Source organism: Zalophus californianus, chromosome 1 (assembly GCF_009762305.2).
Source record: "Zalophus californianus isolate mZalCal1 chromosome 1, mZalCal1.pri.v2, whole genome shotgun sequence".
NCBI lineage: Eukaryota > Metazoa > Chordata > Mammalia > Carnivora > Otariidae > Zalophus > Zalophus californianus.
Window position 1 is genome coordinate 110,794,699 of NC_045595.1, and position 25,983 is coordinate 110,820,681.

The window sequence follows — 25,983 nt, forward strand, 5'->3', positions numbered from 1 at the left end:
TCCTGGTCTAATAGCAAACCAAATTATTATATTTGGGATAAAGTATTAGGATTAAAAAAGCACTCCTTTAATAATAAAGGAAGACTATAAATTTTAATTCCTGTTTGCCTAAAGGTCCATTTGCCTCCACTAATTTATATTATAGTCAGCCTTGGTTAGCTTTAACAATACTAGTCACTCTTTCACTCATGGACTCACCCAGGCACACAACCTGCTGCTTGTAGACATTTATAGATTATCCACTTTCTGGGCCAATAGCATGAGTAAGAGCAACCCTGTCTGAATGAGAAATAAATGACCACCCCACCCTCTCTGTGTCCAATGTCTCACCTCTTACCAGCATCCCTCTTCTACTTGCTAATCACTAATACTATTCTTACATCATTAAAAAACAAAAATCATTCCTATGAGTTCAGGTAGCTTTCCTACGACAGTCTAAATAATAGCTAACATTCACGAATTACTAACCACATGCCAGGCACAATATAGTCACAGCGTACTCATTTATCATTACCCTCCTGCCCTCCAAGATTAATCACTTTTATTATCTCCAGTTTACAGATTACCAAGGTGTAGAGGAATTAAGTCATTTGCCCAAAGCCACACAGTTACTAACGAGCACAATTGGAACCTGACTCTAGAACTGTGCTGCCAAAACTTGGGCTCTTAACCCTTAAATTCCACCACCTGGGAGCATTAAAACATATATCTTATTATCATTAATTTATATTTCAGGAGAGCTACTGTGCCAGACCACTTCCAGTACTGGTGATAAGCACAAGTTTCCATAAGGGGAAGGCAGAAGAGGTCTGGAGGACAGTAGACACCTGATGACAGGTTATGGGAACTCCTGATGGGTTATGTGATGGGTTATGAGATGGGTATGGGTATGTTTTAGGCTACTTTAATATGATTCTTTTGTTTTCTGTTACTCAAGCCATGTTCACAATTGATTGGGAAATTTCAACATTCACAGAGAGTTCTAAACATTTGATGCAGATCCTCCTAGACTCTGTTTTGAATATATGTTTTTATAAGAATAAGATACAAATGTAGTGATCCGAAGGGTGATCCAAAAGGGCACATGCACCCCAATGTTTATAGCAGCAATGTCCACAAGAGCCAAACTATGGAAAGAGCCTCGTTGAATGGATCAAGAGATTGAATGGATAAAGAAGATACACACACACACACACACACACACACACACACACACATACACACACACACAGGAATATTATGCAGCCATCAAAAATTGAAATCTTGCCATTTGCAATGACGTGGATGGAACTAGAGGGTATTATGCTAAGCAAAATAAGTCAATCAGAGAAAGACAATTATCATATGATCTCACTGATATGAGGAATTTGAGAAACAAGACAGAGGATCATAGGGGAAGGGAGGGAAAAATGAAACAAGATGAAACCAGAGAGGGAGACAAACCATAAGAGAGTCTTAATCTCAGGAAACAAACTGAGGGTTGCTGGAGTGGAGGGGGTGGGAGAGTGGGAGGGATGGGGTGGCTGGATGATGGACACTGGGGAGGGTATGTGCTATGGTGAGTGCTGTGAATTGTGTAAAACTGAAACAAATAATACATTGTATGTTAATTTAAAAAAAGAATGGAATAATAGAGTTTTATAATCTCCAATCCCCCATTTCCTCTTTTATAAAATTTTCCAGGTCAGAAGTATCCATGGTATTTTGATTTAGGGTGAATCATAATTTATTTAATTGTATCCTAGTTTTGGACAGTTGTTTTCTCTTTTTTTTTCTGTTAAAATGATATTGTGATACATAACCTCATGCTAAATCTTTTCACATATCTGTGAGTGTTGCCTTATGATCTCTTTCGTCTTCAAATTATAAACTTTTGGGTTTTTTTTGTCTGACACTTTTAAATTATGTGATTGTGTGTTAGAATTTGTTTAATGCAACTAGCACAAAGTATGAAAGCAATCTTTTGAAGAAATTCTTTCCCTTTACCTATTTTACTGCCATCCCAGCACAACAAGGGGGAAGGGTATAACAAGAAGAATCAGAGTTCTGTGTGGCTGATGATGCACTTCATCTCCTTCACAGTCTTGCATAAAATTGTCCTGCGTACAGAAATCTCTGTAAGCATTCTGATTGTAAAACATACCGATTCATTAAAGAAACTGATGTTTATATGGTTATGTGACTCTATTTGAAAATGTCTTAAATATTTTTAGATCTAAACTTCTCTGTCTTCCATGTATTCATTTCCTTTATTATTAACCCTAAGTATATTTCTTTTTATCCCATAAGTATTTTTAGCTAATACTCTGTTCATGGTGGGTCCCTGTCCATATCCATTACTAGTATTTTCCAGTCTTGAAAAATCTCATTATAATATATATGTATGATTTGTGAATTTATTTGTATGTACAAATTTGTCAGAAAACAGAGTACTGTTCTAAAGTATTCAGAAGTTTCTAAGTCCATCAGGATTATTCCAATGATATAGATGATGTATTATCTTCGTTTGCCAGTTGAGAGAGAATAGTTTTATTCAGGGTAAAAACATTAGAATTTAAGGCTTCTCCTATCTTATCTGTTCATAATTTACAGTATTTCATAAGCCCCCCCATAAGTTAGAGTTATTTTCATGTTATATTGGATTGGTTTAATGTTCAGAATAAACTTCAGTAAGGTTTAGAAGCTTTTTTTTTTTGCATTCTGAAGTAAATTTTTGATTCTTAATATTAGAATGTAATTCATTTCCAAATTTTAAATATCTGATTTTCTCCTTAGCATGATTTAATGCATATCCCTACTCTATCCTGCCCACACACACCTAGCTAAATAATTTTCTGGTTTTAATATAACTGCATCTGGACTGAATTGCGACTTTTTAGCTGTGTATCCACACCTGTTCTAGCATCTGATGTATTAAAGTCCAAATGTTATTTCAGTCCTTTCTGGCATTATGTGAAAAATGTTAATGTACTTCAAGTATACTTGTTTCAAAATAGATGTGAATCAAATCTCTGAAGTATAAACCCTAAAATGAATTTTCCAAGTGGCTATATCAACATCTGAGCTTTGTAAAATGTTTGCTAAAGTTAAAATATGTTAATTTGCAATTGATACAGTTGAATACTCATTATAGAACTTTCTTCTATTATTGGTATATATTCTTACATCTGCAAAGGTTTCCTCTGTTAATGCTCATTTTAAAAAAAATTTAAGTGAGACATTACTTTTGTAAAAGTCAAAGCTCATTAAACTATGGTGTAATGAAATATACATATAAATATTCTCTAAATGCAGCATACTGATTATGTTCATTCACATCAGTTATATCTAATCAAAAATCCCACAATTTCAGCCATATAATTAACCATCTAGCTAAATAAAGTCATTGAAAATATTGGAAAAATAAAACAGGTTTAGGTCTAAAGGAGTTATTTATTTCTCTAAAACATAATTAATCATCTTGAAGGCAAAATGAGGCACTTGATTATAATTTCTCTAATGACAAGGGAATATATTTTATTGGTATTTGTAGACTGAATCCAGTTCGCATGGACCCTACCTATAACACAGTAGATGCTCAATGAGTGTCTAGTGAAGTAAAATAACCTATTTATAAGGAAGTTTGCATTTTAATGCCAAGCACATATTAGATATTATCAATGAAAACTGCACAACTCTTCTGTTCCATGCTTTTTAACCCTAGATACATAAATTTAAGCATTTAATTGCAGGCGTTCTTATTCTACTATCTACAACATTTCATTTATTCATTCAACAATTATTTTTTGAATACTTCCATGCCTCAAACACTATGAATATAGCAGATAAGGTTTCTGCTCTCGTGGAACTTACATTCTAGTGAGTTTATATTGTGAAGATTAAATTAGTGTAATGCACATAGAATGTAGTGCCTGGTAGAGTAAGTACTCAGCACTTATTAGTTGTGATGATGATGGAAGACACCTTTATATAAATGCTATTCAAAGCCATGAAACTAGATGAGATCCACTAGAGAGAAAATGCAGGTAGAGAAAAGGCTACAAACTGAACCCTGGAGTGTTCTAAGAAGAAGGATCCTCAACAGAGACTGAGAAACAATTAGCCAACAAGATGGGAAGAAACTAGAGTATAGTGTAATGGAGACAAGAGGAGTGTTTCAAAGAGGAAGTAAACAATTGTGTCAAATGCTGCTAAAAGGTTGAATTATATAAGAACAAAGAATTGAATTTTGAAATTGCCAGGATAGCATGTCATTCTTAACTTTAAAAAGAGCTATTTCAGATGAACATAGGGGAAGAGAAGGAAAAATAAAGTAAGTTTAAAAACAAAGAAGGAGGCAAACCTTAGGAAACTCTTAGCCATAGGAAACAAACTGAGGGTTGCTGGAGGGGAGGTCAGTGGGGGGATGGGGTACCTGGGTGTTGGGCATTAAGGAGGGCACATGATGTAACGAGCACTGGGTATTATATGCAACTGATGAATCACTAAATTCTACCCCTGAAACTAATAATACACTATATATTAACTAACTAGAATTTAAATAAAATCTTTTAAAAAAGAAAAAAAAACTATTTCTGTGGAAGAGTGAAGAAGAAAGCTCAATTGGAGTAGATAGAAAAGAGACTGGGGGAAAAAAGGCAAATCATGAAAAGAGAGACAGGAATGACTAAGAAGTATAAAATGAGATGATCAGCTTCAATAGTGAGCAGAGAACTGCAGATTAAACCAACAATGAGACACTACTTTGCACTCTGTGGATTGGCAAAAAAAAAAAAAAAAAAGTAAATAGCTCTTTCTGGTAAGTATTTAGGAAAGCAGGGACCTTCATTTAGTGAGGTGGAAATGTACAGTGGTGCCTCCATCCTGGGAACCATTTGGCATTAGTTAAGTGTGTGTATGCCTATGACCTCATAAGTTTGTTCTGAGGACATGCTGCAGAAAAACTCCCTTGTAAGTACACAAGAAGATGGGTAGAAAGATTTTGTCACAGGATTATTTGTGGTGACACAAAGTTGCAAGCAACTGGGTTCCATCACGGACTAGATTAGTAAAATGTGACATGTAAACACTTTAGATATTATAGGACAGTCCGAAAGAAATGAATCATATTTATATATGGCTGCATGGGTAGGTCTCAAAAATAATGTGTAGTGAAGACAAGTAAGAATGAAAATGATATGCATAGCTTAACATCACTTGTGTAGTTTTTAAAAACACCTGCAAAAAGTACTATTTTTTTCCACACATAAGCAAATTAAAGTCTACATCAAATTCACTAACACTCTAGAATGGTTCCCTCTAGAATGGATCATTCCCAAATCCAAATAATATGTCCCAATGTCTTAAAAATGAAGTTAACAACCTTCCTTGTTACTATATACCCCTCTAGCTAGCTATTCACAGAATCAAATGCATTGTCTTTAAAGTTTCAACCTCATCCCCCACTTCCACATCAAGTTCTCTAACCCTGTTTTCTTTTGTACCTTGAACACAACTGAGTTGATTAGACACCTTAGTACAGAGCATGCTATCATCCTTGACTGTACAAGAAAGACCCCTCTCCAAACAATATTTCTATAAAATATGTCAAACAGAAAAATTCAGAGAATAATATAACAAATGTGGGTGAATTCATCACCCATATTTAACAAGTTTTAACATGGCCATTGTTACTCTGTATATTGTTAAAGGAAAATATTTAATTAAACCCTTCATTTTTACCCTTGCCCATACAAGGATAACCACTGGTGACACTTGGACTGACTGCAAGAACAAGGTCCTCAAGGTAAAAAGTGATGAGATTCAGAGAGGAAGTGAGTGTGGGAGCCAGGTGGCCTCACTCGTTGCCACCAATGATAAGAGCGAGCAGGGAGTACTCATTATGTGCCTGCCACTGTTCTCTTTACATACATTAAATCTCTTAATTCTCAATCCTATGCTGTAGTCACCATTTTATAGATAAGGAAACTAAAGCACCTAAAGTCACACAGCTCATAGAAGCAGAGCTAGGATTTGAAAATAGGCAGTCTGGCTTTAGAGATCATGCACGACACCTTTATATTACCTGTCATAGGAGTGTTAAAAATGGTGAACTTCTGTTTTTCCTCTTCCTCAACCATTTAAAAAAGTATAGAGCCTTCAGTTTCTCATTTAGAAAAAATTCCCATTTGGGATCTCTGAGGGCCAATTCTGCTTGGTTGTTCTTTCATTCTGCTTCTTGAACCTACAATCAGTTTCCTCCACTTTGAACCAGATTTTGTGTGTGTGCGTATGTGTGTGTGTGCGCGCGCGTGTGTGTGTGTGTGTTTATACAGAAAGCTTTAAGCTTGAAATATCTTTCCACTATAAAGGTTCTATTTATTGTTTTCTCAAACGTTATACTAAATATACTCTCCAAGTGACTGTAATGTTTTTTTATCCTTCTATAAAATAGCTAACTATGAATACCTTTTGTATTTGTAGTTTCTGGAAACATTTTGGAATAGCAGCATTCTCTTAAATGACTAATTACCCCAAATCTGATGCCTGTGTAATGCTATCCAGCAAGCAGCTGGCTTCGTATGAAGAGAGGCTAAGAGCTCTTTTTTGTCTTGTTCATTCAAAATCATTTGCTTCTTATTTAATATCTGTAAAGAACGCAGTCACATCATAGTAGAATTTGCTGTTGTAAATTTTGGATTGTTTCCATGGGTTCCGCCTTACATCTGCATGGTGTTTAAAGCCAATGCTTCCTTTCTTTTTGTAGGCAGTTAGGGCCTTTTGCCTCATAATCCAATGTCATGCTGAATGACAGAAAATTGAAGTTGAATTTATTTAACTATAGAGAAGGCCTGCACAGAACAATACACTTATTTAAGAACTCCTTGCCTCAGGAACTGAAGGAGCGGTCTTGTGCAGGTGGCTTAATCTCTCTGGTGCTTATCCTAACTGTGCTCCTTTATTAAGGACAGAAACTGGGCACTCTGCTTCCAAAAACAAAATGACCCTGCTAGTCTACCAGAACCAATAATAAACCAATAGCATGCTTACTCCTCATTCAGAACAGTAAAGAGAAGTTCTGTGTATTTTTTAAAATAATTCTTAGCGCTTCTTTATTAGAGAAAATGTAACCAAAAGTAAAAACAACAACAAAAGAAACAGCCATGAAAATATGTTAACTCTTAATTATATACTGCTGGTCAGTTTACATTATGGATTATTCATGATGAATCTTTTTTTTCCTCAATTCTCTGTGGTATCTTCTCTGTTTATATAAAGTGATTTCTTTGTTGACATTACTTGTATTTTCTGTTTCTATTTACTTCACATGGCAGCATTCAGTGGTTTCTGTGTTGTAGAGTAAAACATTTATTTCCTTTCCCTGTTTTGACTCAGAGCTGCTGTAAATACATAGTAAACTTTCTGAAGGAAGTGGCTTCTTCACTCATTGGGCACTGTGAAATAGACTAAGCTGTCTATGCTTATCTTGAACCAGGGAGAAAGGGATATTCGGGGTGGGTATGCAGAGAGAATAATACTGGAAAGTATAGTAGCTTTTCCTTTCTTGCATGGGTCACGATTGTGTAGTTTATTTTCTTTTAAACCTAGTAAATTCTGGAAATATAATGCACAAGTATATTCAAATGTGAGCTTAAGAATGCTTTCCAAAGCAGGGTGCCTGGGTGGCTCAGTCGGTTAAGCCTCCAACTCTTGATTTCAACTCAGGTCATGATCTCAGTGTTGTGAGATTGAGCCCTGCTTTGAGCCCCACTTCAGGTTCCTTGCTCAGTGGGGAGTCGGCTTGAGGTTCTCTCTTTCCCTTTCCCTCTGCCCCTCACCCCTGCGCACTCTCGTGCTCTCTCATGTACACACTCTCTCTCTCTGAAAAAAAAAGAATACTTGCCAATGCTATAAAAATGGGGTTGTAAATTAGCTGCCATTTTTACTATCTACTATTGTAATTATCAGAAAATTGAGAATTAATTGCATAAAATTCACATATCAAGTACCAATTATTTGGTCAAGATAATCAATTCTTCCTCTTAACAATAGCTGTATTTAGAAATGATAACATGAAATTTATTACATAGGCTCAGACCCATGCTTCATCTAGTTTAAGATTATGTTTTGACAAAAGCACCAAAGGACATTAATAAGAAGGCATACTTGTTCTTTCTGAAGTCAGTGTCATAAAGTTGGTCACAATAATACCATATTTGTCTTAATTTCTTTCATTAATTATAATAATTTTTAAACTTTCAAAATTTAAACCATCTCTTGGAGTTAGACATTCTGCTAATTTACTACATATTTTATGTAAAATACTTTTTATTCATCTTAAGTATACCCCTTTAAAGATTCTTAAACAGATCTATAGCTACACTAACCATACTTTCGTGGACGAATATCAAATCCCCTTGTAGCTTTTATATTTTGAGAGCCCATGTAGGAGAGTTAGAAAGATAAGGACTTAGGGATGAGTCTAATCTGAGTTTGAATCACAGGAGCACTTCTAACTAGCTATGTCACCTTTGATAAGTTAGTTAATTACTCAGATCCTTAGAGTCTTCACTAGTGAAAATATGTATCTGTTTTTCATGGTAGTTGTGACTGTAAATGAAATGATATAGGAGAAAACATTTTGCACAGTGCCACAGAGTGCACCATCAACAAACACTAATCTCTTTCCTTCCTTATTCTTCAGAGGATGGGTTGAAATCTTTTGGCTGTGCCTGTGTGAATAGAACCCCTCTACAAGTCCATATGAACTTAATGACAAAGCAATCCATTGTGCAACATTCATAAGAGATTGCTTTGTTTCAGAAGGTTGCGCTCAAAAATAAATTATATGTATGTCATCTTTTCCCTCATATAATGATATCACTTGATAACTGGGGAAAATGGACCCTACAAATACTATCTATCAGTTAAGTCCTTATTGACTTTTACTTTGAGTGGCCATTCTTTCAAACTGATTCCTTCAGCTGAGTTAAAAACCTTCAGTCAGTTAAACTGTTGGCTAATGCATTAATTCATTGTAAGATATTAGGCAAGTGGTGCCTAGGTGGCTCAGGTGGTTAAGGTTGATTTCTGCTTAGGTCATGATCTCAGAGTCATGAGATCGAGTTCCGCTTTGGGATCCACACCATGCAGGGAGCCTGCTTAAGATTTCTCTCTCTCTGTGTCCCTCCTCCTCTCTCAAAAAAATATAAATAAATAAAAATAAAAAGCATATTGTAAGATACCAGGCAAGAGAATCAGAGAGTATCTCCTTTTTTTTTTCCTCATCTGAAAAATGGGGCTATTTGTACCTAGATAGAAGTTTGAGGGATAACATTAAATAATGTATGTGTAAGTACTGGATAAACATGAAGATTTATACTAATTTCTGGCAAATTCTAATTAAAACATCCGTTTAGAGTGATTTTTGTCTTGTTTTGTTTTCTAATTTAAAGGAACTGGCTTTCTTCATAAAACAAAGCTAAGAAGGCAGATTGACAATATATATAGAAATGTTATATATTTGTATGGATGCACAAAGATTTTAAAGTTTACTATTAAAGCTATGTTATTAAAACATATCTGAGCAGGTGTAGCATAGAAATTTTATAGTTCCAGTGTGTTAAATTATTTTCTCCATAGAAACCAGTTAGTCCATCTGTGTAAGTTTATTTTCTACTTTTCTCTCAAAAAGAGTGCCAACAAGAGCTGTCATTGCAGTGGGGGTTCAGATCATAGTTCCCACACACAGGCTAATGGCAGGACCCACTTCATTCAAGCCATTTGTTCTTTCTGCTTTAGTTTCAGTTCTGCATCTGCACACGTTAGACACGGCTGCTTGAATAATCTTTCTCAAACACTGCTTGAATTCCCCAGACTATGGAAGCCAATTTCCTGCTTGTATTTTCTTGGCTTTGAAAGTTATTAAAATGCCTATTAGATGCTACCCAGAGTTAACAAATTCTTTACCAGGAGCCTTGCACATGGTTTGTCTATTTCAGTTCTACCAGGAGGTCTCAGTAATACTTCTCAGTTCCTGGCCACAAGAGCGAGCTCAGGCAGTCAGGTGTTTCAGAGGTGAGCCACATGATCAGAAATTCATATGTGTGTCAGTGACATAAATTTCCTTTAAAAACATTAGTAAAATTTAGCCTATTAGCTGTTTGAAAATTAGCAAGATGTTGGTGGCAGAAAGAGGCCAATAAATTGGATCTGTCAAAAACCGTTAATTCTGTGGGGTTTCCGAAGAGATGAGCTGCATATCCAGGCAAAGTGGAGTAAACAGCTGTAGTATGCTGCAGGAACTGAATGGCAGTTCTAAAAGAATATGTTTTACACTCTGAAACTATCTGGACATTTTGAATGTACTAATCAGATGAATACACTGTGTCATTTCAGATTTACAATGTCAAGTAGAGGCACTTGGGCTAAACCTTCAGAAGGCAGTGACCAAGATTGACAACTATAAAGCAAAGCTCATGTAAGATGGTAAACATTGAACAACCTGTAGATTTTAGAAAGCCTCTCCCACCCTTACCATCTGTTCTCTATGACTCTTTTGGCAGTGATTTCATTGTGTGAGTGTGGTCTGCTTTTCTCAGGCACTTTTCTGGCCTGTCTTGTATATTAAAGGACATGTAAATATTTTTAAATACATAAAATGTTTCTTTCACTCAATAAGAAACTTAACCTATTCATGTATTAAAGCTTTCCCTGGTTGTTCAAGTATAACTCAATGTGAAATATTCTGATTTTTTTTTCTCTTAATGTGTCTCTTTATTATCCATCCAGAAGAAACAACTTTGAAGTTGTTTCTTAAAATTACCAATTTTAAGTTCAAAATGAGAGTATCTTTGAAAAAGTATCTTTGAGTATCTTTGAAATGCTGGAGTACTTACGCTTTATACAAGGAAGAAAGAAAATATTGGAAAACAAATGATAAGAAAATGCCCTTGTAAAATATCCAGAGCACTATTGCTTTTAGAAATGAATTTACTTCAGAAGTTTCAAAAATTACTTTATGGTATAAATATCATACATCTATAATTATAATACTAAAATAGAATTTATATAATCTTTGAAAAATAAATTTTTTTATTTTGTGGTATATAATCTGGTAGCTCTGGTTTTCAGTTCCTGTATTTTGGAAGAATGAACCTCACAAGAAATATAAATATTTAGAATGCTTAGCAACCAAATGTTGTGTTGACCATGAACTACTCCTAAAAACAATGTGTTTAATAAAATTCTTAACAGTGCAAGGAAGAACAAATTCCAAAAATGCCCTACCAAATTAATGTATACTTGAATTATTTGTAGCAAAATAATTTGTCTTTTAAAAACAAAAGAAAGCAAATATTCAAGCTTTACAAAACTGTGGTTAATAGTACCGTAAATACGGTAATTCAACCATCTGTGTATAATGGCTAAGGTTGAGGGAATGAGTGGGCAGGGGGTCCTTGGTTGACTCACTGGGCCCAGGAAGTAACTTTCTGGATGAAAACAAGCATGAAAGAGAGAAGCAAAATGGTGATTACCCCCCCTCCCAAAAAACCCATTGTTCCCCACCCTCTAGTAACATTAGGGAGGGCTTTGGCCATATGGACCTCTCATGTGGAGGGCAACCTAATCAGGCCACGGCTACTCTGTGACTTTGGCTTCTTAGATCTCAATAAGTGACAAAGGCACATTCTAGGAATAGAGGAGTAGGGCTGGTACTGACTAAACTAAAAAGGGAATTTGTGGATCCACCAAGACTTATCATATGTAGTGGAGTCCTGGCAAGTTAGGAGAGAGGCTAACCACAGAAATAAGCATTCTGAGGAAAAAGAATAAAGCTCATTGGTTGTGACATGAATTGATTTTTCACTTGATAAATTGGCACAGAATTTTCTATATATACAGGGAACATTCCCATTTAATATTAACATAGTTTGTGGTATTTTTTATTAAATATATATATATATATTTTAAAGATTTTACTTATTTGACACAGAGAAGGAGATACAGAGCATGCACAAGCAGGGGGAGCGGCAGGCAGAGGGAGAGGGAGAAGCAGGCTCCCTGCTAAGCAGGGAGCCCCATGTGGGTAGGACCCTGGGATCATGACCCAAGCGAAAGGCAGATGCTCAAGCGACTGAGCCACCCAGGCTCCCCATTATTAATTATATTTTTAACATAATTTATAATGTAAATACTGAGAAATGACAGGAGTCAGAATAGATTGGAGATGGAGTGAGAAATACCACCTCACTAAAGTCCATCGAACAAATTAGCTGGAGGAAATGCTTTTGTTTCAGTTTATAAAACTGTTGCTTCCTGCCCTATATAAGAACTTCTTAAAATTAGAAAATGGGCAGAGTATCCATTTTTAGAAAACTGAGTTATGAAAGAACTACTAAGTCTCTTGTGATTACGAGATGGTACCACATCCAAATGGAACCACCCAGAGACAGGAAGCGCCTGTTTTTCTGGTTATCTCTTTAGAAATGAGGAAAAAATGTCCCAGAAGCCACCAAACAGCCCTCTCTTTACATCTCTTTGGCTGAAACCCTTTACATACCCTCTCCTAAATGAATCACTGGCAAGGGGAACAAGACTACCACAATTAGTTTAGACCAAGTAGGATTATGATAATGGGGCTCTGATGGCCAGGAAGAAAGCTGTAGTGTATGTCTAGAAGGTAACCAGTATTTTTGTGTGTGGTGTAAGGAAATGGTCCAGTTTCATTCTTCTGCATGTGGCTGTCCAATTTTCCCAACACCATTCATTGAAGAGACTGTCTTTTTGCCATTGGACATTCTTTCCTGCTTTGTCAAAGATTAGTTGACCATAGAGTTGAGGTTTCATTTCTGGGCTCTCCATTCTGTTCCATTGATCTATGTGTCTGTTTTTGTGCCAGTACCATACTGTCTTGATGATGACAGCTTTGTAATAGAGCTGGAAGTCTGGAGTTGTGATGCCGCTGGCTTTGCTTTTCTTTTTCAACATTCCTCTGGCTATTTGGGGTCTTTTCTGGTTCCATACAAATTTTAGGATTATTTGATCCATTTCTTTGAAAAAAGTGGATGGTATTATGATGGGGATTGCATTGAATGTGTAGATTGCTCTAGGTAGCATTGACATCTTCACAATGTTTGTTCTTCCAATCCATGAGCATGGAACATTTTTCCATTTCTTTGTGTCTTTCTCAATTTCTTTCATGAGTATTTTATAGTTTTCTGAGTACAGATCCTTTGCCTCTTTGATTAGATTAATTCCTAGGTATCTTATGGTTTTGGGTGCAATTGTAAATGGGATCGACTCCTTAATTTCTCTCTCTTCTGTCTTGTTGTTGTTGTATAGGAATGCCACTGATTTCTGTGCATTGATTTTATATCCTGCCACTTTAGTGAATTCCTGTATGAGTTCTAGCAGTTTTGGGGTGGGGTCTTTTGCGTTTTCCACATAAAGTATCGTATCATCTGCAAAGAGTGAGAGTTTGACTTCCTCTTTGCCAATTTGGATGCCTTTGATTTCTTTTTGTTGTCTGATTGCTGTGGCTAGGACTTCTAATACTATGTGGAATAGCAGTGGTGATAGTGGACATCCCTGCCACGTTCCTGACCTTAGGGGGAAAGCACTCAGTTTTTCCCCATTGAGAATGATATTCGCTGTAGGTTTTTCATAGATGGCTTTTATGATATTGAGGTATGTACTCTCTATCCCTATACTCTGAAGAGTTTTGATCAAGAAAGGATGCTGTACTTTGTCAAATGCTTTTTCTGCATCTACTGAGAGGATCATATGATTCTTGTTCTTTCTTTTGTTAATATATTGTATCACACTGATTGATTTGCCGTTGTTGAACCAACCTTACAGCCCAGGGATAAATCCCACTTGGTCATGGTGAATAATCCTTTTAATGTACTGTTGGATCCTATTGGCTAGTATTTTGGTGAGAATTTTTGCATCCATGTTTATCAAGGATATTGGTCTGTAGTTCTCCTTTCTGATGGGGTCTTTGGTTTGGGGATCAAGGTAATGGTGGCCTCATAAAATGAGTTTGGAAGTTTTCCTTCCATTTCTATTTTTTGGAACAGTTTCAGGAGAATAGGTATTAATTTTTCTTTAAATGTTTGGTAGAATTCCCCTGGGAAGCCATCTGGCCCTGGGCTTTTGTTTGTTGGGAGATTTTTGATGACTGCTTCAATTTCCTTAGTGGTTATAGGTCTGTTCAGGTTTTCTATTTCTTCCTGGTTCAATTTTGGTAGTTGATACATCTCTAGGAATGCATCCATTTCTTCCAGGTTATCTAATTTGTTGGCATATAGTGGTTGAAAGAGCTAAATGTGAGACAGGAGTCCATCAAAATCCTAAAGGAGAACACAGGCAGCAACCTCTTCGACCTCAGCCACAGCAACTTCTTCCTAGAAACATCGCCAAAGGCAAGGGAAGCAAGGGCAAAAATGAACTATTGGGATTTCATCAAGATAAAAAGCTTCTGCACAGCAAAGGAAATAGTCAACAAAACCAAAAGACAGCCGACAGAATGGGAGAAAATATTTGCAAATGACATATCAGATAAAGGGCTAGTATCCAAAATCTATAAAGAACTTATCAAACTCAACACCCAAAGAACAAATAATCCAATCAAGCAATGGGCAGAAGACATGAACAGACATTTTTCCAAAGAAGACATCCAAATGGCCAACAGACACATGAAAAAGTGCTCCACATCACTCGGCATCAGGGAAATCCAAATCAAAACCTCAATGAGATACCACCTCACACCAGTCAGAATGGCTAAAATGAACAAGTCAGGAAATGACAGATGTTGGCGGGGATGCGGAGAAAGGGGAACCCTCCTACACTGTTGGTGGGAATGCAAGCTGGTGCAACCACTCTGGAAAACTGTATGGAGGTTCCTCAAACAGTTGAAAATAGAGCTACCATACAATCCAGCAATTGCACTACTGGGTATTTACCACAAAGATACAAATGTAGGGATCTGAAGGGGTACATGCACCCCGATGTTTATAGCAGCAATGTCCACAATAGCCAAACTGTGGAAAGATCCAAGATGTCCATCGACAGATGAATGGCTAAAGAAGATGTGGTATATATACACAATGGAATATTATGCAGCCATCAAAAGGAATGAGATCTTGCCATTTGCAACGATGTGGATGGAACTGGAGGGTGTTATGCTGAGTGAAATAAGTCAATCAGAGAAAGACATGTATCATATGACCTCACTGATACAAGGAATTCTTAATCTCAGGAAACAAACTGAGGGTTGCTGGAGTGGTGGGGGGTGGGAAGGATGGGGTGGCTGGGTGATAGACATTGGGGAGAGTATGTGCTATGGTGAGCACTGTGAATTGTGCAAGACTGTTGAATCACAGATCTGTACCTCTGAGACAAATAATGCAATATATGTTAAGAAAAAAAAGAAGATAGCAGGAGGGGAAGAATGAAGGGGGAAATCGGAGGGGGAGACGAACCATGAGAGACGATGGACTCTGAAAAACAAACTGAGGGTTCTAGAGGGGAGGGGGTGGGCGGATGGGTTAGCCTGGTGATGGGTATTAAAGAGGGCACATTCTGCGTGGGGCACTGGGTGTTATGCACAAACAATGAATCATGGAACACTGCATCAAAAACTAATGATGTAATGTGTGGTGATTAACATAACAATAAAAAAATTTAAAGAAAAAAAAAAAGAAGGTAACCAGTAATGCTAATGTGGTAGAGCATTCATGATGCTTTGAAAAGTTAGGACATGAGGAAGGCCAGTTGAACTTGATGGCCAAGTTCAAGACATGAGGAAGGCCAGTTGTGGTGGACAGAATAGTAGTACCCAAAGATTTCCATGTCCTAATCCCTGGAGTCTGTGAGTATATTACTCTATATGACAAAAGGAACTTTGCATATGTGATTAAGGATTTTGAGAAAGGGAGATTATCCTGGATTATTCAGGCAGGCCTGATGTAATTGCAGAGATACTTATAAGAGGAAAACAAGAGGGTCAGAGTCACAAAAGTAGTTGTGAAGGTGGAAGCAGTATTTGGAATGTTGTGATTTGAAGATAGAAGAAGGGGGCACAAGCCAAGGAATGCCGGTAGTCTCTAGAAGCTAGAAAAGGCAAAGAAACAGATTTTCCCCTGGAATCACCAGAAGGAGCACAGGCCTTGTGATATCTTAATTTTAGGACTTCTTACCTTAGAACTGTAAGAGAGTAAGTTTGTGTTGTTTTAAACCATAAGGTCATGGTAATTTCTTACAGCAACAATAAGAAATTAACACACCAGTGTGTTCAGAACCTAATGAGGATTCTGGATTTATGTGGGGGGCAATGGGAAACTATTAGAGGATGTTTGACAAGAGAGTGAACTGATCCGATTTGTTTTAAAGGGTCAGCAAGGCAGCTACCTGGAGAATGGTCTAGAGTGGGAGTACAAGAGCGATCAGGGAGACCAGGTGGGAGGGTGTGAGTTCATGCAAGTGAGAAGTGACTGGTTGAGTGTAAGGCTGTATATAGTGTGGAGATGGAGAGAAATATGTGTCAGTTCTATCTGACAGGATTTATCGGTGGAGTGGATGTGACTGGGGAGCAAGAAGACTGGAAAGGAAAGAATAAAGGATAGGATGTGGGGATTTTCAGCATCAGGGTAGACAGTCGAGAGGGACTAGAGCAGATGACTATGAGCCTCGACTCTAGATCCAGACTGTTTCCAGCACTACTGTTTAGTAGTTATGTCACCTTAGGCATGGTACTAATCTCTCTAGTCTCAGTTTTTTCAATTATAAGAAGGAAATAAAGGCTACCTTGTCATTATTGTGTTGGTGTCATTGATTGAAATGGGAAAATCGTAGAAGAGATAGGTATGGGGTGAGGGAAATAAACTATGCTTTTGATGTATTAGATTTGGAATGCCTTTTGGACAGCAAGGTGGAAGTATCAAGGAGACAGTTTGAACATGGTTATTTCATATGAAGCAGTGGAATGGTATGGAAACTTGCCTTTTTTAAAAGATATTTATTTATTTATTTATTAGAGAGAGAGTGAGAGAGAGCACAAGCAGAGGAAGGGGCAAAGGGAGAAGCAGACTCCCTACTGACCAGGGAGCGTGATGCGGGGCTCAATCCTGGGACTCTTGGATCATGACTTGAGCTGAAGCAGATGCTTAATGGAATGAGCCACTCAGGCACCCTGAAACATGCCTTTCAAATCAAGAAAAATATCCAATTATTTCACTTTATTTCCTTTATGTTTGTTTAGCAGGGGCCTTTCTGAAGGCTTATTCCAAGCAGTTGAAGAGAAAGGATTGACACTATTTGCTGAGGGTAAGGAAAGAATGTAGTGTTGAAAAAGATGTAGGCTTTCTTTTTATTCCCTCCAATTCCCCCTCTCCCCATCCTTATGAAGGTGAAGATAGCTATTGTGTCATGAGGGTAAACCATAGAAAGAGTGGCTTAACTGGCATGGGCGTGGGAGCTGACCATGGTGAGGGGAATCCTTGGGATGGTAGGCACTCTAGATTAATTGTCCATATAGTTAGCAAAATAACCACTAAAAGAAGTTCTACTGGCCCTGCCTCTAGATTGGAAAAGTTGTATATGAGTTTGAACATAGAGTGAATGTCATGGTGGGGATGCTGTACCTCAAAGCATTTTTAAAAGTTTTTATTTTAATTCCAGTTAGCTAATTTACAGTGTTATATTAAGTTTCACATGTACGATACAGTGATTCAACAATTCCGTATATCACCTTGTGCTCAAAGCATATTTTTTTTTTAAAGAGAAAAGCGTGCAAGTGGGGTGGGGGTGAGGGAGAGGGAGAAGGAATCTTAAGCACACTGAATGTGGAGCCCAAGGCAGGGCTTAGTCTCATGACCCTGAGATTTGACCCAAGCTGAAATCAAGAGTCTGACGTTTAACCGACTAAGCCATCCAGGCACCCCTCAAAGCATTTATTAAAGTAACATTTTTGTTTGATTTCAAAGCAGATATACAAAACTTGGAAAATACAGGAATATGCAAAAAAGAACATCATAGTTGTATTTTGATAAATTCTTGTAGTCCTTTTTCTAAGAATTTTTTCTTAAACTCTTCTTTTTATAAGTAATGTGTATTTTAACATGTTTTCAGTTAGTGATATAAATGTATCATTTTCAGTTAGTGATAAATATATGACATGTTCCAAAAAAATATTTTCCATGTCATTACATGATACATTTATAGATAACTATTAAATGGCTATACAGTATTTCAATGTGTAGATGAATCATAACTTATTTACTAAGCTTTTGTTTTTTTTTAGAATTTCTAAATTTTTCACTTTTATGAGTAAGGTACTTTGAAATTCATATAGATAAATCTCACAAGTATTTCCTTTGGATAATTTTTGCTAGAATCAAATAATTTTAATGCTTTTAATACATAATGACTCATTGCCTTCCAATAAGAGTATACTGATTTATAATCTCAGCAGTATTTGTTCATACCCATTTTTCCACTTCCTAGCTAATAGTGGGTGTAATAACTAAAAAAAAATACTGATTTGATTGATGAAACATTTTACTCCTGCATATTTGACTCTGAATTCTTTCTTTTGTGACTCACCTGAGCATAATCTTTGTCCACTTTTCTAATGGTATGTCAATCTTTTCCTTATTTCTTCTTTTCTAATGTTTTGTTCAGAAATAACTTAAAACTTTAAAAAGTTGTAAACATAATGATAGTGCAGAGAGCACCCAAATAGCTTTTACCCAGTTTTAACATTTTAACCCATTTGCTTTCTCTCTCATCCTTTCCCTGGCCCCCTCCTCTCTCTCTCTCCACACACACACACACACACACACACACACACACACACACACACACACACACACACACACACACACACACACACACACTTTTCTTTCCTAAATCATTTGAGGATAAGTTACATACAACCTGATGCTTTACCTCTAAATACTTTAGCCTGCCTTTCCTCAGGATGGTGATACTTTACAAAAGCACAGGAATCTGTGTCATAAATTTACATACAGTACTTTAATCTACCATCCATATTCTAATTTTGTTAGTTGGCCTTTATAGCATTTTCTCCACTCGTATAGGACTAGTAGAGTCAGCCTGTTTGGCATGTCTTTTTAGCCTCCTAATTCTGGAATACTTTCAGTTTATCTTTTTATATGACACTGGCATTTTTTGAAAAATGTAGAACCCCTCAAACTTTTTTAAATAAAAATTTTCATTTTATGTTGGTCTAATGTTTCCTTTTGATTGGATTAAGGGCATGTACTCTTAGCCAGAAAACCATATAAGTGAGGATGTGTCCTTCTCAGGGTACGACCATCGGCCTGCCTTTATTTGGTGATACTAATTTTGATCACCTGGTAAAGGTACCGCTCAGTTTTTTTCACTCCCTTATTCCTGGGTTTTATTTTGTTGTTGTTGTTCCTTTTCAACTAGTAAGCAGTCTATAAGAGGCACTTTAAATACACTTTAAATCTTTCCTCCTCATCAAAATTTATCCCTCGATATAGCATCAATTAATGATTTTACCTTATCTAAACTTTGCTACAGTGGTTGCTAAATGAAGATTTTTCTGACTCCAGCCCTCCCTCCCCATTAATTAGCCCCCAGCATCCTACTTTAAACAAGAGCTTCACTTCTTCTCATTATTTATTTATTTATTATTGGTATAGACTGATGAACTTATTTTTTCAATGGTTTATAATTGATTACTGTACTGAATTGTTTTGATACATAAATTATCTAAGCTTAGCCAGTAAGAGCCCCTTCAAGCTGCCTCCCGTGACTTTGGAACATGGTTTCCTCATCTTTTATAAGCACTTCCTCACCTTCTGACATAACAAGATATCTCAGATATACTTACTCTGCCTAGTCTTGGAAGCAGCCATTTCTCTGAGTACTCTTAGTTCCTTTGAATAGGAATGGCATTAGAGACTGAGTATGCTCATGTGCTGCTTGAGTCTGTTGATGGTTTTGTGGGCTTATGTATATGGCAGACATATCAAAGTATATATGTACTTCATTGTATGTCAACATGATACCTTAATCTATTTTACAAAAAGTGGATAATAAAAGAAAATAACATGTTTTAAAAAGACATTTTTTGCAAAAGAAAAAGTTAAACTAAAATATAGTGTTCACAGATAAAACTTGGGTAATAAAATGCTAAAGAAAATCAAAGTAATAACCATAAAATTCATGAAAATGGTTATTTTAGGGAGGAGGGAGTTGGCTGTGACTGGGACGAGGGACATGAAGCTTCTAGGGTAGCTGGTCAGGTTTTATGTTTTTACCTGGATGGTAGTTATAAGAGTTTTCTCCTAATAATTCATTATATAATTTTTTTATGTAATTTTCCTGTAGCTTACAATTTTATCATATTTTACAATAAAAATAGTTTTAAAAATAAATGAATGTTTATGTTCATGATGCAAATAAATTATTACTTATAAGAAATTAAAGTCATTCTACAAGTAGGGCAAACTCATTGACAATCTAACATATAATTCATTGTACAGTTTATAAGCTATTTTAAGGTACTTTCGGATAATGACTTATTAATAAGCAGCCTATACAAACTTAAACTGGAATATTACTCTTTCTTAATATATTCACTTTTTGAGTTTTGGTACAAAACCCAATTACATAAAATCAAGACATATGTTTATTTCAGTTTTGGAATTTCCATTTGGTTCATTTTAATTGTTTATTTTTCTGCTGAGATTTATCATCTTTTCACTAATTAGAGGTTTTTTTTTTTATGTCTTTGAGCAGAGTTATAACTGCTCTTTGAAAAATCCTTGTCTGCACATTTCAGTATCTGGGTCATCTCAGAGGCAGTCCCTATTAACTGTCATTTCTCTTGAGAATAGGTCATGCTTTTCTGTTCTTGTGTTGAGTAATTTTTATTATATTCTGGGCATTGTAAAAATGTTATATTATGGAAATTCTGGATTCTGTTATATTTCTCCAAATACTATTGTTGGTGGGGGTGAGGGTGGTGCTGCTTTAAGCAGTTAGTTAATTTGGTTGGCCTCAGACTGTAAACTCTGTCTCTGGGGCAACAGCTCAGATCTCTGTTTAATTCTTTTATCTTTAGCCTGCTTGGAGTCTGCCCTGTGCATGTAGAGTTCAGGGCTCAGTCAGATGTGTGTGTGTAGGGTCTATCTGAGGTATTGGGACTCCTTTTTGACTCTCCTATTTTGAGTCACTCTTCACTTTTCAGCACTATGGTTGACCCAAACTGTGCTCTAGTTCTTTAGGCCAGACTGTGTTTTCTTTCAGAATGTTAGTTCCCCTTCATGATGCAGACTGGAGCCTCAGGTTTGAAATCATTAAAAACAACAACAAAAACATACAAACAAAAAACAACACAAAAAGCCTGACCTTCATGCTGTCACCTCATTCCAAGTGTCAGCTTCCCTCCAGAATCTTCTTGTTTTTGTTCACTTTCCAATGCCTTCGAATAGGGGTTTTTCTTTTTTTAATGTTCTGCAAAGTTTAGACTTTTTATTTATATGCAGATCGTTGACAGGGGCCTACTTAGCCATTATAGAAGTGACCTGAATGTTTATTTCTTTAAAGAAATAATAATATAAAGTTGCTAAGAAATTTCTCCTATGGATGAATAAAATAATGATACGGAAAAACATACTGTTGGACTAACAGATTAGGTTATTTTTTGGCAGAAAAAAACTTTTATATTTCTCATTTCAAGGAAGTATGCATATATAATCACAAATAGAATATAAAGATAAGAAAAGTAATAAAGGAAAAACATGTTTTTAAAAAGGGAAAACATTTATACTTGAACTATTTTGAAATAAAATATTTTAACCTCTTTTATATTATTTTAGGAATAAATCTAATGAAGCTGATGACTGTCAAAGAGAACTTAGAAAACTGAAGTTTGAATCCATTATTTCTGAGTCACGGTACACATTGCAAATTTTTAAATTAATATTTTTAGTCATTGAATTTGAAACCATACTCTAAGTAACATTTTATCTGTTATGTACTTAGCTTTTCTTATTGTATTATTTACATATATATTACATATACATATATATAATATATACACATATATGTTACATATATATAATATCTAATTCACATTTATAATATCTTGAGGTTGTTCATTGATTTTGCCTCTGCCTAGATGGGGCAGTTTTAATATCACAGAACTATCCGTTTTCTTAGTATTTTTAAAATTGTTCTTTAAAGTTAAAATTATAGTCTTTAGCTTCAAATGAGATTTTCATATATTTTTGATAAACATAACAATCTAGTGTCTAATGTTTATTGTTTTTTTTTTTTATCCCGTTCCATTTTAGGCATACCAGATTGCTTAAAGAGAAAGAGGATTCTTTAATGGCTTGTCAACAAATATATAAAACTTTACAGGAAGAACTGACTGCAAAAGAAAGGCAAGAAGAAGACATAAAAAGAAGAATTAACCTTGCAGAAAATGAACTACAGATAACCAAAACTCTTCTGACTCAGACAAGGGAAGAGGTTGTAACACTGAAAAATGAAAGGTGCAGTCCCTAATAATTTCTTCCAAATATTTCATTTAAGTCAATATTCCATATATATTTGAAATATCAAGGTCTTACATATATTAATGACAGTGAAATCACGGCATTAAGGATATATTTTACAGGAAAGGTCATCACATCCCACCACCTCATTTGACAATGATTAAACTGAAATCAAATTGGTTAAATGACATGTTTAAAGTCACATAATTAGTGAAAGTAGAGATGGAATACACATTGCATTTGATGTTAGACTTTTATTGAAAAGTATCAAAAAGACCATGTGTGATCTTATACTACTGAATTTCACCTGGGCCAATAATTGTTGGATTCTATCATTTTGCAACAGGAAAACATCTTTTTGTATCACTTTTTCCTTTTATTAGCTCCTACGTTTCTTCTCTGTTACTTATCAACACCTCTTTTTGAGGACTCTCCACAAAGATACCTCTTGCATTCAGGTTGTAAAGGGAAGCTAAAAAGCATGTTCATTTAGCCTTCCTAGATATTGTCGCTCAGTTAATTTGTCTTTAAATTAACCTTATTTGTACTTAATATTCTCAACCCCACTTTCTTTCTTTTTGTTTTCATTTGCCTCGTATGTGTTTACTCATTCTTTTTGAGTTCTTTAGTTTTAAAGGCGTATCTGATATGTAACACACATTTGGGGCTTTTATTTTATTAGTTTTTATCAAATCTGGGAGTCTTTAATGGGAGATATCCCATTTACATTTATCAATATAACTATTATATTCCAGAAGAACATAAGTTCCATAAGGCAAGAATTTTTGTCTTACATTATTCTCTGTGCACAGAATGCAAAATTGGCTATTTGTTTTTCATTCTTCCCAGAATTCTTTTAGTTTATTTTTTATTTTGTTAATTTCATTTTATGAGTATTAGACCAGTTTCTAACTTAGAAGATTTATAAACTTTTTTTTAGTTCTTTACAAAGGCAGCTATTTGCTCCCAGAGGAAAAGTCTGGGAGTGGGTAGCAAGCGGCTTAGAATTAAGTTAATTGTCTTAGAACTTTTTCATCAACTCTTTGCCCTGGGTTATATCTGTCTCTACTCCAGGCTAGAAGGGGTTCTGTCCAGTTCATAGGAGAACAAGTCTTATCTCTGGTCCAACCTGGGATAAGATGAACAACTGCGATGCTGATTGCCACCCATGATTTGTTCCTGACTCAGCCATACCAACAACCTGCCTCTTGCAAAGATGGTATAGCTTATAGTTACATGACTCTTCATTCCACCCCACCACCTCTGCCATTTCACAATTGCATGGTCACTCAGCCCATAGCCCATTAGAAGCAGCAATTTCATAAGTATGGAATTTGCAAGGGCCAAGTTACTAATAACAAGAAGGAATGGCAGCTGAAAGATTGGTCATGCATAAGAAGAAAAAAACCTCTAAATCCAAACAAAAACTTGAAAAGCATTGCAATTTGACCTAATATGCAATAAAGACAGCCTAACACACATCAATAACTTTGAGTGTTCCTATATTTATAACATGGGTTAATAACTGATGGCCATCATGATGACCCTGAGTGAGAAAAATAAAAATCAGCTTTATACTCTACATTAAAAAGTACAGAATCATATGTACGAGGACACCAAGAAAGAAATTTTTAAAAATCTGCTTATAACTTTGGTTATCTGAGTAATTTCCTTATATTCCTGTATTACCTAGAATACCCCACTTCTAATGGTGTCAGATTAATTAGATTTACTTGTTTATCAGAATGAATGCCATCTTCTTTACAGTGGTCATTGAAAAGATCCTGTCTTTGCTCAAACATTTCTGGAACTCTTTTCTGAGGATTGACTTAAGTGCATATGTTTTAGAATAGTCTCTGTATGATGAATCTTTGCCCTTTAGGATGAATTTGATTTTTTTTATTTTTTTATTTTTTTATGAATTTGATTTTAAAAACCGTCTCAGTAGGTTCAGTGAAAGCAAGTCCTGTGAACATGGTAGGAAGTCAATCTGGGAAATACCATGTGGGATAAAAAATAAATTGTATTTTTTTTTTTTTTTTAGTAAATTATCCCTTGCTGCAGTTTGAAGAAGGCAGTCTTATGAGTGTTTTGAGGATTGATGGCATCATTAGAATAAATAGAGAACTTTCTTGGAGGATTGCTTTGAAATACATGCTCACCTGGATGTGTATGTTTTGCCACATTTTAAAGACATTAAGTATGGTTCTAATCTTAACCTTATGTTTTAAGTGTTGAATGAGAAAGATAATTTCTTTACGTTTTCAGAGAATAGAGACATCACTGAACTACCACCTTCTCTTCTTCTCCCCTTTTTTTTCTTTCATATACTTGCCCTGTTTCCTTCTTTGCTCTTTACACTTTGGTCTATCCAAAAGCAGGCATGGTATTACCTAATCATTTGGTGACACTAAGTTTACTATCTGCCACATAACAAATAAAAATGTGCTTATGCACCAGTAAGTTATCATACTATCATAGGATTACTCCTAGACATAACCCATTGTCCTTTTTCTTTGTCCTAGGCCACCTTCAAATTTTGTCTGCCTTGTCCTCTATTGTATCCTCAAAGTCTAGCATGTATCCACTCGATAAATATTTGTTGAGGGAATGAATGACTTGCTTTGGGTAATTTAGTCAGTCAACAATTATTTGTTGAGCATTTACTGTATGCCAGGTACTATGTACCCTGGGGATATAAGAGTGAATCTGAAACATCCCTGTCCTCAAGAAGCTTACATTCTAATGAGAGATGCATAGTTAAAAAAAAAAGTAAAGAGCTAACTAGAATAATTACAGATTGTAATAACAGATATAAAATAAGTAAAAGGGTATTGTTGCAGAGACTGATAGAAAGGGGTCCTGATTTGGAAAGAGCAGTCATAAAAGTGACTTCCAAGATGATACACAAAGGAAGACAAGTAAAAGTAACTGGGCCAAAAGCCAGGAAGAGCTTTACAAGCAAAGAGCAAGCTTGGTGAGTTCTCAGAAATGGCAGTGTGACTTTAGGCCTAACAAGTGTGAATGAGACAGACGAGGACCAAACCATGCAGGGTCTCCTAGGCCTTTGGGAGTTGGGTATTATATACAGTGCAATGAAAAGAAACCATTGAGGGGATTTAAGCAGAGGAGTGACCCTGTGGAAAGATTGTTCTGATGCTGAGTGGAGAAGGTATGGCGATGGGCAGTGGGAACAGCTCAGGTCATTTACTGCTTTGATATTAATGAAAGGACTTTATGTATGGTTAAGCCTAACAGACATGAGCAAAATGAAAATCTTCAGCTCCTACCCCTTGCCAGCTTGTGCTGGGTTATTTAAATGTCTGTACCAAGTGGGTAGTGGCAAAATAGCCAGGATTTACTCCATTTTGAGCCAAAAGGGATATATGAAAGCCAAGTTAGGGGCACCTGGATGGCTCAGGCGGTTAAGCATTTGACTCTT

At 35.9% G+C, this 25,983-nt stretch overlaps 1 protein-coding gene across 1 annotated transcript in view; it reads left to right on the plus strand.

Annotated features, from left to right (window-relative positions):
- Window positions 1–25,983, plus strand: part of LEKR1 (leucine, glutamate and lysine rich 1) — a 187,259-nt gene that overhangs the window by 114,400 nt on the left and 46,876 nt on the right. Inside the window, exons 7-9 of the mRNA XM_027587434.2 lie at window positions 10,378–10,459; window positions 21,858–21,935; window positions 22,335–22,538. Of these exons, the coding sequence (XP_027443235.1) occupies window positions 10,378–10,459; window positions 21,858–21,935; window positions 22,335–22,538 (364 nt within the window). The remainder of the gene's footprint in view (window positions 1–10,377; window positions 10,460–21,857; window positions 21,936–22,334; window positions 22,539–25,983) is intronic.